The 15,219-nt window shown below is 37.8% G+C and overlaps 1 protein-coding gene across 3 annotated transcripts; it reads right to left on the reverse strand.

Moving 5' to 3' along the window:
• Positions 1–1,960: 1,960 nt before the first annotated feature.
• LOC112175613 lies at positions 1,961–5,320 on the reverse strand. Of its 3 annotated transcripts, none has more exons than XR_002926548.2 (4): positions 4,420–5,320; positions 4,206–4,314; positions 2,335–4,074; positions 1,961–2,232 (listed from the first exon to the last, which is right to left on the reverse strand). XR_002926548.2 is itself a non-coding variant. In XM_040511627.1 (3 exons), the coding sequence occupies exons 1-3, from the start codon at positions 5,075–5,077 to the stop codon at positions 4,050–4,052; spliced, it is 792 nt and encodes a 263-aa protein (XP_040367561.1). In that variant the 5' UTR covers positions 5,078–5,320; the 3' UTR covers positions 2,121–4,049. The 3 variants fall into 3 exon arrangements, 1 of the variants encoding a protein (XP_040367561.1); XR_005803632.1 differs by having other exon boundaries at positions 2,121–4,074; positions 4,420–4,618; positions 4,696–5,320; XM_040511627.1 differs by having other exon boundaries at positions 2,121–4,074.
• Positions 5,321–15,219: the final 9,899 nt, after the last annotated feature.

The following is a 15,219-nucleotide window of genomic DNA, read 5'->3' on the forward strand; positions in this document are numbered from 1 at the left end:
AACCATATTGGAAAAGTGAATGTTGGTTCATCGAATTACTATCTAACAGAACGTACAAGATGAAGACAATGGAGTAGACAAACTCTTATGTACATATCATCATTGATAATGCTGAAGCTAGCTAAAAAGACGGACATAATAGACTTGACTTAATTGTAAATCAAAGACTCAATACCAGCTTAACAAGGGAAAGCAAAGTTATTCATAATGATCTTGATCTTGATAGTTCCAGAACAGTTAACACTGGAAAACTAGACTTTTGTATCATCTTCTGTGTACATGAGCTATTGGTTCTATTAAGAAACCAGAATCTTGCCAAGGTGCTGTATACAAAATGAAACTACCACTTTATCATTCATGCATATTTTCCAAAAACTTCAATATGATTTATAGAGCTACTTCCATATGCATATAGGGTCTTATTAGGTCTAGTTAGATATCTATAAATAGGGGCATATGTTGTAGTAGTAGATCAAGTCTTTGAAGCATTAAACAGAGAGAGCAAGTGAGGTCTTGAGAGTTGGTGAGAACTTCTTGCGAAAGATTCTTGTATTCTTGTTCGTGTATTCTTCTTCTTCTATAGTGAAACCCAAGCAGCCCAGGGACATAGGCAAAGTTCTTTGCTGAACCTCGTTAACAAGTTCGTGTTTGTTTTCTCACTTGTTTATCTATATTTTTTTGCACTTGTCTGCTTCCGCAAGAGGAATTTTAGGTCAAATTCCTAATAGTAACTAGAAAAAAGTCTTAATTAAGGTAAATAAGATCCTCGCTAGAGTAAAGTAGGTTTTCATTTGAGTAATTAAGTCTTAAAAGTGATAATTGCAGTAGGTTCTCATTTGAGTAATTAAATCTAAAAATTGGTAATTGTAGGTATTGTCATATGTTAACATATTGTAAAATTTTCTAAGTATACTAGCTTGACTTGAACTCAAATTAGTCTATTTCTATATCGAATTAATCTACTTTGATGTATCGGTACATTAATTTACCGTAGACGACCCTAAGACAAATAAAAAAAATAAAAAAATAAAAAAAATAAAAAAAAAAACTACATTTATATAAATAAGAGGGAAGGTTGTGGTTAGGTTTTTTTTTTTTTTTTCCTGTCGTGGTGGAGGGGAGGGGACCAGACTAACTTCATGCATAAGTAGACTACCCTGACTTGATCTTAAATTAGTTTACTTAATGTATCGGTACATTAATTTCTCGGTAGACAAACCCTAAGATAAAAATCAAAGAAACAACACACACACACACAACTATATATATATATATATATATAAGGCCCTTCCACAAAGGATCTTTTTTTGACCATTTTTAGGGATCACTTATTAGACCCACATTTTGGCATATCTACTGTTCAATTTTTAGGTCCTAATGCATAGATCACCTCTGCAAATTTTCAGTCAAATTGATGATTATTAAGGTATTAAACTATATTAAATCAATAGACGAACCGAATCTGTCCAACCTAAACCGTTCATATTTATAATTGTAAATCACAGTTATTTGGCTGAAAATTTGCAGAGGTGATCTATTCATATAGACCTAGAAACTGAACGGTTAATATGTAGATATGTAATCGAAAAGTGAGTCTAATAAGCGATCCCTTAAAATGACAAAAAAAAAAAAAAAAATCTCTCACTAGACGGGCCTATATATATATATAACCAAGACCAAGTCCAAGTCCTCAAAAACTCACTTCCGAGGTCAACTCTTATAATGTTAATTAGGAGTAAGATCGTTAAGACATGTTCTGAGTTACCCTATCAAAATGGCTCACTAGATGATGACTACAATTGCGGTTACATGGAGACTTTAGCCTGTGTGTGATGATGTAATTTTATTCCATATGTCGTTGTTGCATACATGTACCTATTGCTTTGTAGTAGCTAGAAATTATATAACCGATCAATTTCAGGATTTCAGGTGATCTATAAATCGTAGGTCATCAAGCAATTTAATATAACAACAATATCGCCAGAAATTAGATTTACAAATGTTTACTAGTACAAAGTATAAACCCCCAGCGAAAAATAGTCAAGTTTACTCATTTATATATGGCCGGGATAAAACAAGATATGCAATAAAAAACTCAAGAAGATGGACTGTTGGAGAAGTACAAGTACTTTATTCAGATATTACTCGAGTTGAAAGTTACAAAGAGGATAGTTTCACTTTTTCAAACAGATCATCCAAGCCTCACTAAAGCACGAGCATAAGTTCAGAAACCTGCAGCAAGAACCAAAACAATAACCAAAAGGTAAGGGACCAAGTGTGTATATATATAGGCCTTTTGCTCTCCTGCCATATGGTAGATCTTTAAGTACTCACCACCAGGGAACCAATGTCAAACTTTTATACAGTTAACATGACCTGGAAATTTGCAGAAGAAGCAAAAACATTAATAGCACATGATATGTATGTGCATTAGAACATCTAACACATAATTGAAAGATAGACTGGTGGAAAGCATGCGTTTGCATGTCCTAGAAACGGAAAAACAAATTCCAGCTCATTTTTGGAAAGTAAGCAGATGACCTATAAAAATTCATTTTGTCATACTTGGTGAGAGTTGGGAAAAAGGTAAATTTGATAATAAACCCACATTCCTTCCTCTCTTCAGCTCATCCAATTTAATTTGATCCCTAACTATCAGAATATTCAACAGACTGACCATCAACTAAGCCAACATATTCCTTATTAACTGGCCAATATGTGTTGTCGGCATACAGAGGAACAAAAACGAAAAGTAAAGCATTTAAAAGATCAGATAAGCCTAGTATAGAACTAGAACGAGCACATGTAAGCTAACATATTGGTAAACAAAGGAGTAGGATGCAGCACAAAATGCATATATATGATTTTTTGCAAATACAAAAATATTCAATATTAAACGAAACAATATTGGAAAAGTGAATGTCGGTTCATCGAATTACTATCTAACAGAACGTACAAGATGAAGACAATGGAGTAGACAACTCTTATGTACATATCATCATTGATAATGCTGAAGCTAGCTAACAAGACGGACATAATAGACTTGACTTAATTGTAAATCAAAGACTCAATACCAGCTTAACAAGGGAAAGCAAAGTTATTCATAATGATCTTGATCTTGATAGTTCCAGGACAGTTAACACTGGAAAACTAGACTTTTGTATCATCTTCTGTGTACATGAGCTATTGGTTCTATTAAGAAACCAGAATCTTGCCAAGGTGCTGCATACAAAATGAAACTACCACTTTATCATTCATGCATATTTTCCAAAAACTTCAATATCATTTATAGAGCTACTTCCATACGCACAATTCGACAGGGAGGAGAATAGCTGATATCGTCATCTGTTCGGTGAGGAATTTTGCATCCCTACTTCTAGGAAGTTTTATGCAGTAAAGAAGATTTGGAACCCAAATGTGAGAGTACTCATCTTCATGAAAATAAATGGAAATAATTCATAAACCAACCTGATTTGAAAAACATAGCTCAAATTGCATACTAAGACATCAAATCATTTCAAAAACAAGGACAGATGCAGCTCAAACTAAAGCACATTCCATTAATCAGCACCAAAATTAATGAGCCATATCTCAAATTGCTGCGGTGAATTAAACCAACATTCCTTCAGTTCTCCGGACAAAAGAAACAAAGATGTTGAAACTAGACATCCTTCATCCTCAACATAGCCTAGTGCAAGTAATTCAACCTATAGTACACAAGCAGACTACCATGCCAGTTGGGTAAAAATCAGAAGCATCTTTACTCATAAGCTAATTCTTATATATGAGTTGCCACCATTAAGAAGAGAATGAACAAAGATAAATGATTAAAAGCATTAATAAGCCCAGTCTAAAACTAAAAGAGCACATGTAAGCTAACATACCAGGTATACATAAGAAGAAATTGGATGCATCCCCCAAACTCAAAGAGCATACTGAATGATCTGAGAGAAAGAGAATGAAGATATGCGATATCTGAGCTTTGGGGAAATAGAGAAAGTATTAAAATTACAAAAACCATACCGGAAAAATGAAAGTTGTTCACTGAATTACTGTTGAACATAAACTGCAAGACTGAGAAAATGGAGTAGAGTAGAGAGTTAATGAACAAGAAATTTTAGGACTTGATAACTATGTACATATATATTGATCAAAGACTACACAAGTTGATTCAAGTGTAAATCAAATACTCAAAGAACACTCACAGAAAGCAGATTAACAAGGACAAAGCAAAGCTGGTCATACTGATCTTGATCTCATTCCTCTTCCCTGATATTGCTATTGCTCTTGCTCTTGGCTTTGGGTGATCTGATCCTGAATGACAAGAGATGCATTAAATCTTAAGGCTGGAATTAAATCCTTCACCAAAACATTATGCCATTATTCTATCAACATTGTTCCAATTTGAACCACCCATACCACGAATACGATCCTGCAACTCTTCCTTTGGAAAATACTCAGTCATCGATTGCGCACTTGGTAACACCCTCTTATCATTCTTTCCCTTTCTCAGCCTCTTCGAGTTTATGTCTTCGAAACCTTCATCGCCTGCTTGTTCGATTTCAGAGTAGCACCTCTTCTTGCTCTTCAATTTCAATTTCAATTTCAAATCCTGTTTCTGATCATCATGAAGTGGGTCTGGGTTTACAACAATACCAGAATCAGGGGAAACAGAGCAAGAATAAGAAGCAATACCTGTAGTGGCAGAGACGCAGCGTTTGAATTTGATGATGATCCTCTGCTTCTGATTCTGATTCTGCTTTTGCATCCCCCTAGATCCAGATCTCTTCTTTTTGGGAAAACCAAGTGAGAATGCTTCTGGTTTGTTCCTATTCATCATCAACTCCTTCAAAACCATCCCTCTAGATTCAGATCTCTTCTTTTTGGGAAAACCAAGTGAGAATGCTGCTTCTGGTTTGTTCCTATTCATCATCAACTCCTTCAAAACCATCTGGGTCAGAAGCACTTGTTGCTCAGATGGGTCGGTGGCCATGGCTTTCACATCATCAACCATTTTCAAGAAAGACCCACAAAGCCAGGTCTCATTTTTCCTCAAATCTTCAATCGTGATCACCATCTTCCTCCTCCTCTAACTCCTAAACCCTAATTCCTTTATTCGTCTTCTTTTCTCAGAGAAAAAATTGATCCCCAAAGATCGAATCTTTAGTCAAGATTACAAGTGGGTATCGGAGATTGAACAAAAATCGGAATTGGGTATTCGCCAACAACTATAAGGACAAATTGATTTTGGGGTTAGGGTTTGCAAATTGCAAGGGGTAGAAGGAGATGGAGTAGAGTTTCTAATTGTAGGAAATTTGGATTATTTATCCTAATCCTCGGCGGATTCACACGCTTAGCCTAACCGCGTTTTCCTTCACTTCCTATGCTTAATTGCAACGGCTACATTTTTTAAAATAATTATTATTATTTTCCTTTTTTTTTTTTTTTTTTTTAAGAATGGTGAATAATTTTTTTCTTAAAAATAAATAATATCCAAATGGAAAAGGAAGTAAACTTTATCTAATTTCTTGAGTGGTTTCATAATTAATATTAGAACAAAACACACCCGATATGGGTGTGAATAATTATTAACTAGCATGGGGAGGTTTTTTTTTTTTTTCAAGAGTGTGTGAGGAGGTAGTTAAAAGTAGTGGGGAGTTTCTACTACTTTTATTTTAAATTTTTTTTTTTTTATTTTATAAATTGACTTTATTATCTTTATTGATTATTTCTTATTCAAAGTTTTTTAATATATGAAAGGTAAATTGGTAAAAAAAAAATCAGTTATGAAGAGCAAGTTTTCTTCTCTTAATAATTGTATAGATTAAATAGTTATGGAAAATCTTTTTTCAAAATAAGTGGAGAGTTAATACAGATAGCGGGAAGTTTTGTCTTAGATGAAATGCACATAGTGGGTAAGTAAGTGGGAAATTATCTGCAGATAAGCAAATTATTGTTTAGGAACTGGAATGCTGATGTCACGCCCCAAATTTTGAATAACAAATTCAAATCCGAAACATGAATAATAACCAAAACAAATAACGTCCTGAATTTTTTCTTAACCAGCGTCTCGCAAACCATAATACAAACCTCGTAGCAAACTATCTCTCGAGTCAAATATTACAATACCACCATAAATAAAAGTTACGCTCAAAAGAGTCTACAACACACCAAAATAGGTTAAGTGCTGACGTCAACCGTGCTGCTCTACTCAGCTCGCTCTCCACCCTGATTATCCTGACCTGCAGGATTATCCGCTACACCGTTTGAATAGTGTACTGGGATTGCAACAACACAAAACCTGGTAAGCTTTTTGTAAAGCTCGTGAGTAAATAAGAAATGAACGGTTGATTTAATAAATCACAATTCTTTTAATTCAAGTAAAACAATCCAACAATCCGAACACACACAACAACCCCAACAATTTAATTAAGCACCAACCCAACTCACGTGGCACAAAGTACTCACAATGCAATAACCTAGTTACCACCATGACCGTACTCCCACAACAGACTAGAGCTCTATCTGAATCGTTACTTGTCACCTTGGCCCAGGTGCAAGCATCCGATATACTTCGGTTAATACTATAACTGTCGAACTTTGGGCATTTCTACCCGCAAAACAAAATACTTCGTTTATCACAATGATAACCGTCGAACTTTGGACATTGCTGCCCTCAGAACAAAACACTCTGGTTATTATAACCATCGAACTTTAGACACTTCAGTCCGTAGAACAAAATATAAACAGAATCCCACCCATTTCACAATATCACGTCTCCACCCAAATCATACTCACAACAATACCAATTATCATAATAATCATGGCAAATAAATCCCTCATTCAAGTATAAAAACGAAATCATAAAAAAAACACATATTTCAATGTCACACCATTCCGTATAAAATCACGTAAATATATATATATATATACGTAAACATCCACTCAGGAATGACCACTAATACCAACTATAGTTCACACGTAGTAAAACCAAGAAATTCATTTTCCTATATACTTTAAATTTCATTTTCTTAAAACCATTTTCTCACACATAACAAATAATTGTGCAATAAGGAAATTCAGTTCGTAAATGAACCATGTGAGATTTACTCACCTCCAATCCCGCTGCGTCTTCTCAACAGCTTAAAATACGGTTTCCAATCGTCCACCAACTCAAACCGTCAATCACCTAACCAAATAGGATAATTAACTTAGCGTACAATTCAAGAACGCACTTATATGAAGATCCAACGGTCAGATCTTCACCCGTGACCATAAAAAGTCATCGGGACAGTCCTACGATCATTATATCAAAACTACGAGTCTATCCGACGGTCCGATCTTCACAGATCATAAATCGAACGATCGAAATCGATCGAAATTGTAAAATTCAAAACTTAATTATACTATATCCAAAATTCACATGCTATATAACGAAATGATTGTATAAACACGTAGAACATAAAAATGGGCAGAAACTGCCCTTGGGATCCCCGAAGGTGGCCGGAAAAGGTCGCCAGAGTTAGGGACAGATCTGCCACCGACCACCGCCTATGGTGTCAGGGCCGGGCTTTTCCTCTTCGTTTAATCATTTTGAGAAACTTCCATAACTAGCTCAAAGTCAGAAAATGAACGGAAGTGGTCGAAAATACCTAAATACAGTCCGGTTTGGCTGGAAATTTTCCAGAAATCGGCAAAACTCTGACGAGCGTGAAATCGATCACTTCATGTGCTTTCCTTCTTGGAGCTTGATCAGGAGGTTGAGGCGAGTTCCACTAGCTAAGAACGTCGAGTTTTGGTGCCCGGTACAAGGAGAAATCGATGTTGAACTCAAAACGAGCTCAAACCGAAACCGTGCTCCCGCCGCCGCTACAGGCTACTAGGTGGCGCAAGGCTGCCACCGGCAGCTGCGAAAGGTCAAGGTGAAGCTGACGGAAGAAGTTTGGTAAAGATTGGTGGCAGGAGGAGTGAAAAATGGAGCCGGCGAAAATTTGCTCTGTTTTCGGCTCGGGCTCGGGAGAGAGAGAGAGAGGTCGGCTGTCCAAAATGGAAACCCTATTTCTGGCAACTTTCCATTTATATATATACCCAATTTGACAAATTTTCCAAATGTTATAACTTCTTCATACGAACTCCGATTCTTACGTTCCACATATGCGCGAACTCGTATCGACGGGCTCTACAACTTTCGTGAAGGAAGTTTTCCCAAATTCGGTACGTACAAAAACATTTGTTTCAAAAATAACGTTTGTTTCGAAAATAAACTCATTCGAAACCAAATTTCTCATACAACAACATACGAATCATGCCCACAATTCATATATCATAGAATTGAACAAATATCGAAACACGAAATATTTAACTGAGAATTTCGGGTCTTCACAGTCTACCCTCCTTAAAGGAATTTCGCCCCGAAATTCAGGCACACTCATCGACAAACAACTATGGATATCTCGATCTCATATCCGATTCCAACGCCCAAGAAGCATCACCCTCGTCATGGTGACTCCACAAAATCTTGACCAAATCAACCTCCTTCCTTCGAAGCCTCTTCGTGTACCTATCCAAGATACGAATAGGTTCAACGATGAAGGTCACATCCGGATTCACCTCAATAGTACCATGATCAATCACATGGGACTCATCTCGGATGTACCTCCTGAGCATGGACACATGGAAGACATTGTGTACACCGGACATGCTAACCGGTAAAGCAAGCCGATATGCCAAGTCTCCGACCTTTTCCAAAACTCAAAGGGTCCAACATATCTCTGTGCCAACTTACCCTTCTTGCCAAATCTCACCACACCTTTCATAGGTGAGACTTTCAAGAACACATGGTCACCCACCACAAAGTCCAACGGTCTTCTCTTCATATCGGCATAGCTCTTCTGTCTACTCTGTGCGGTACGGATCCTATCTCGGATGGTCGTAACCTTCTTTGTAGTCTCCCGAACAAGCGCAGGACCCAAGAGCTCCTTCTCTCCAACATCCGCCCAACAGATAAGAGTCCTACATGGCCTACCATAAAGTGCCTCATATGGGGGCCATGCCGATACTGGTGTGATAGCTGTTGTAATAGGCAAACTCTAACAATGGTAGATGATCCGCCGAACTTCCCTTGAAGTCCAAAACACATGGTCTAAGCATATCCTCCATCACCTGGTTCACTCTCTCGGTCTGTCCATCTGTCTGTGGATGAAATGCAGTGCTCATAGCCAAAGATGTGCCGAAAGCCTTATGGAATCTACTCCAAAATTCTGAAGTGAAACAAGCATCCCGATCAGAGAGAATTGTTACCGGCACACCATGAAGCTTCACTATCTCATCCAGATACAACTTACATAATGTATCACCGGAGTACGTCTTTGCCACAGGAAGGAAGTGTGCTGACTTTGTCAATCGGTCAACTATCACCCAAATAGAGTCATAACTTTGTCTAGATCTAGGCAAGCTGGTCACAAAGTCTATGGAGATCTCTTCCCATTTCCATACTGGAATCGGCAAAGGTTTCAACATTCTTGCAGGCCTTTGATGCTCTGCCTTTACCCGCTGACAAGTAAGGCACCTAGATACATACTCAGCCACATCCCTCTTCATCCCAATCCACCAAAACTGTCTTCGTAGGTCCATATACATCTTGGTACTCCCTGGGTGTACCGTATATCGAGATCGATGTGCTTCCAACATGACCTCCTCCTTGAGGTTATCACCGCCCGGAACATACAATTTCAACCGGAATCTCAATCCACCATCAGTTCCAACTGTCCACTCAGAGGGACCTTCCTCGTTGGCATCAAGAATCATATCAGAAATCACCATTTGAGCGAACTCATCATGTGTCTGACTCTGAATGATCCTAGAAATCAAGGTCAGCTGTAGAGTGATACTACCGAGAAGGATTCCCTGTCGTTCTCCTGTGGGCACAAGATTAAACTCAGATGCAGTCTCCAGCATGAGCCACTCCTGGACCATAAGTGTTGCTATGATCCCTTGGGGTTTCCCAAATTCCGTACGTACAAAAAGTCGATTTTAGTGACCACCCCCCCCCCCCCAAAAAAAAATAACGTTTGTTTCGAAAATAAACTCATTCGAAACCAAATTTCTCATACAACAACATACGAATCATGCCCACAATTCATATATCATAGAATTGAACAAATATCGAAACACGAAATATTTAACTGAGAATTTCGGGTCTTCACAGCTGACTTCGTCAAGGTTGACCAGGCCACCCTTTTTGATCTCATCCTAGTCCGTATTACTACTTTAATCCTATTACTGCTAGTTTCTCCTTTATCACAGCCGTTGATACTCTTTAATTCACTTAGGGTCTCATGTAATTTTATAAGAATTTTGTTGTTTGATCATGAAAAATTGATAAGGATTGATTTTCTTAGATTTTAGGACATTCGGTTCTCGATGAATTGTTGAATAAATTTCTTGATAATAGTTCATATGCTAAGCATGATTAGTGATATCAATATATATATATATATATATATATATATATACAAACTGCCGCAAATTTTATAGGAATCTAGGACAGTTCAGTTGTATGTAATTGATGAGCACTAGTCCTTTGATTTGTAGAGACATGCAGTGTGAAAATGCTGTTAATATGATCAATTAGGTTTGTTATTATGATATCACTTTATTGCTTTGAAGCTTGAATTTTCTTTTCATGGGCATCAGTTGGAAACTTTGTTGAAAACTGTAACATAAGTGAAGGAAGAAATATGAGTCTGTACTGTAACTCTAGCATGATTTACAATTAGTTAATCAATGTCATTTTTTTTGGAGTTGTCATTACTTAGCAGTACACTAATGTTGGCTGCAAAAAGAATTCAAATTGACGACCTCGGAAGTCGGAAGTTGTACTTCTTGACCTCAAGGTTATTAAGAAGTTATGTGCATCATTTTCAAGAGGATATGCATTCCTTGAAATAGGAGAACAATGTTGTGCAGTAGTGGAAGAAGTCAATGGCTTTGATAAATTATCTTGTATTACGAACATCTATATATACATATACAATTATGCATCCAGTGGACTGTATTGATTTAACAGGGATTCTGACAATGACAATTTACGAGCATCTACATAAGGAATTTGAAGCTGCACAGGCTTTTCAAAATCCAAGTAGCTCTGAATAGATTTTATGCTGAATGCTTCATTTTAAAGGTACAGTTGCATCTAGCTTTCAGTCATCATGGTAAGCTTTTCTTTATTTGCTTCAGTGGTTTCTAAAACCATGTAACTGACCGTGTAACTGATTATGTAACTGACCATGTAACTGAACATATAACATGTAACTGACCATGTAACTGACTATGTAACTGATCATGTCACTGACAATCATTTTTATGAAACTGACCATGTCACTAGTCAAGTTGTATGTCAGTTACCATGTCATTGTTATACACGTCTGTGACTATGTCACTATCAATTCCTGGCTAAGTCACTGTCAATCCCTGACCAAGTTACAGGTCATATCATTGGCTCTGTGACTGGCGAAGTTATTGTTTAACCTTGTAACGACCCAAGCTGCACCTCACCAGCTTAAGCACGTCACAGCGCCGCGAGACTCTAAAACATAAACCGAATGCTCGATTTATATCCTAGAGAACCGCTAGGCATTTTTGCTTGAAAACTTTTTGTACAAACACAGCGGAAGCTACAAATATTTTTGAGGTGAAAATCCTTGAGTTGTTAAAATTTATTTCATTCGTCTAGAACTTGAAATGAGTTCTCACACAAGAGGTATGAACTTCAAGGAAATGAGGACTCAACCAACATTGACACAAGGCTAACTATTAACAAGTCTCGGAATACGAGGTTCGAGAAATAGAATTTAGAATAAGGTTCAAACGACGATTTACCGAACTTGTTTCCACACACCCAGCTCCTTCCGCTATTGTCCCGTCACCAGTGCACAGTACCTGCATCCACACTGTTGTAGGGGTGAGCTTTCATCCTCGCTGCTCAACAGGAACTCTATCTCGACTAGATTTGAAAATTGATAAATAAATTATGGAGGCCTCAGTATGAAAACGTGCTTAAACCAAGTGTTTAAAAGAACGACAAACTTTAATGTTTTTCAACTTGAAAACCGATGCATGATGCATAAATAAATACGGCGCCAAAACCAAGTATTACCTTATGGCCGGGTCACATAGACCCACTACACGACCTTACCTCAATTTAATTTATCACTAGGTAAGCGTAGCGAGAGCGTCCGCTACCTAGCTACACACACGGATCGGGTCGTCATTGCGATCGCTCACAGTCCGACCGGTGTAGCTAACCCTCCGGAGGTTTTGGGGATCGAACCCAAGGAAGTCAGAGCTACCCTTCGCTCTCAAGCCATCACATTTCTCACATGGTTTGGTTAGTATGCATTGCATTTGAACATGACCAAACCATACCAACTAACATGCATCATTTAATAACAATATGAGAAAATCACTAACCAAGGAGAGTCCTGAATCCCCTACCTGGATTCCAGTGCTTTCTCTCACGTACTCCGAGAGTCGCGAACCTTCCGTTCCTCGGGCAACTATAGTCCTGAGTTCCGACATGTCGATAGTTAATAACTTTTGAACAATTTATGTGAAATATCGACGATTACTAAATCGTCCAACCAGCCTTTCCTGGGTTGACCAGGAGTTGACCAATTTGACCACGTTTGACCAACATTGACTAGTTTGACCACATTTGACCAATCGAGATAGGTTCGATAATAAACTTAGATTATCAAACATTCACTTGAAATTACGATATTGACCAAACATATATTGAGTGCACCCGATTACTAAGGCCACCCAATATATATGCTTATATATCAATTTCTTTCACTTTCTATCCATTTTAACTATGGACACCCAATACTTTCCAATTTTCATACAAGGTGTACCCAAAATTAGTAAGGACACCCAACCCTAACTTTTCTCCTTAACTGAAAATATAATCTCTTCCAATTTAAATCAACATAATCACTTCAATACTAACTGCAATGGGAAACCTTACAAAACGTCGACCGACTACATTCACCATTTTCAAAACACATTCACCTTAAGCAACCCTTTCCAAACTCATTCACCATTACAATTGACATAGTCCACAGTAGATATCAACTCAAATAGTCAAAATTCTAGACAACATAACCAATTCGATAACAGAGCCTTCAACTTCATCATATCAAACCAAGCTCAGTAGCATAATTTCTGATCACCAACACAAGAATCTAGTTCGAGATTATACCTTCGAAATAGGAAATCCCTTGAACCAACCCAAACTCAGCTTCCCGAGCTCACTGTCGAAACTGGGTTGGTGATGAACTGAGGGTGTCGACCTGATCTACCTAGCCAACTGCTAAATACCTTGTCTACAGTTGCATTCGAGGCCGGAACAAGCCAAGAAGAGCCGGAAAAGTCGCCGGTAATGAAGAACACGGCAGAACCGAGATGAACCCAGAAACGAAATCGTCAAAACGTGATCCAATTTAAAAACTAGTTACAAAAACGTGTAGAAGAAGGCGAGAGGAGGAACTTCCATACCGAATGCGGCCCAAACGGTGGCCGAAAATTGCAGAAACTCGCCGGAGCAGTTGCTGCTTCTCACCGTCGAGTCTCCCTCCTCATCCGGTGCATGGGCAGTCAAAGGACACAGCCGTGACGGCGACGACAAGACGAAGCTATTGGTGGCCACATGCTGTCGTGGGGTGGCCGGACGTGGAAGTTCCTGTCGGGTCACTTGCCGGGTCGCTGGGTCCGGGTCAGAGCTCCCAGCTCTCTCTCTCTCTCTCTCTCTCTCTCTCTCGTGGTTTCTGATTGAATCTCTGTCCTTGATCTGATCAAGGGCTTTATATACCTGAACCAAAATTGAAATCACGGACCAGGATGAAGCGGTGGATAGATCAATGGCCAGGATTGTACCGCAGAAAATCCTATTTCTTTAATTTATTTTCTAAAATTCCACAACTTTGGAAAATTGCTATAAATGGCTTGGGTGTCCAGAAAATTCTCCGAAAATTTCGACGAACTCCTCGTGACGTGTACTTTATTATCCAATCCATAAATTAAGGATTTCACTTTATGAAAATTTCCAAAATTATTCTCAAGCACTTTAATCATTACCGAGATCGTAAATTAATTTCCAACGATCTCAATTTAACTCGACAAACTTTTCTGGAGCTCACAAACCTTGCCACTGGCTATGTCCAATATTGATCAAGTCACTGACCATGTCACTGAAATTGGCATGTCACTAGCCATGTCATATTTCATGTCATTGGATAAGTCATTGGCCATGTAGACAAATCACTGGCCATGTCACTGAAATTGGCAAGTTACTTGAAAAGTCACTGACCATGTCATATTGCAAGTCACTGAACAAGTCACTGACAAAAACAAAATCCATCCTGATCAGTTTTTGGTTCACAAAGACAAAAATCATATATCTTAAACTTGATGTTAATGCATCAAATCAAAAGGCTGCTTTATCAGCCAAAGACAAGATTTTTATATTATATTTTATTTTTTATAATGTTATTGTGTATAACAAATAGATGCAGCACCACCTCAAAATAATCTTCAATCCGTGGGATATATGTATGAACACAATAATTAAATGGTTTGTAATACACAAGCACCTAAATATGGAGATTTATAGATCTTTATAATGTCAATACTAAGGAAAAATATGGGGGAAAACACTTTTGAATACCTTTTATTTGGAAACTTCAACCTCATTCTGAAACAAATCAACAGGTTGTCCCCCATGCAAGATGCATGAGCCTTACAGAACTTTGGTATCAAAATGTGATGATGTTATTCGTGAACCAGGCAAGTAGGTCGGATTAAGAAGAGTCTTGATATAAAAGCTCATGAACCTCTTGGAAAAAGTTGGTAATCCCTTCATCATTACCGGAGTCATAAAGCAGCGTAAGCCGTGTACGTCTCACCTATTCCAAATAAACAATAATTGATAAATATGCTTGCTTCCAACTTCATTCCAACTAGACTACACCAATCTTAATCTCAGCACATAGAAATACTCAAAACTGAGTGGGAAGTAAAGAATGATACAAAAATCCATAGAAGAAGGCCTTTACATTTCAATTTACAAGATCGTTTCCAAGAGGCATCATTTTTAGTTCTAAATGTAAAAGCATATGCAAGAGGGGAAATTGATTGCGCTTGTTGTCAATCAATTCAATT

The sequence above is a fragment of the Rosa chinensis genome, chromosome 7, assembly GCF_002994745.2.
Source record: "Rosa chinensis cultivar Old Blush chromosome 7, RchiOBHm-V2, whole genome shotgun sequence".
Taxonomy (NCBI): Eukaryota; Viridiplantae; Streptophyta; class Magnoliopsida; order Rosales; family Rosaceae; genus Rosa; species Rosa chinensis.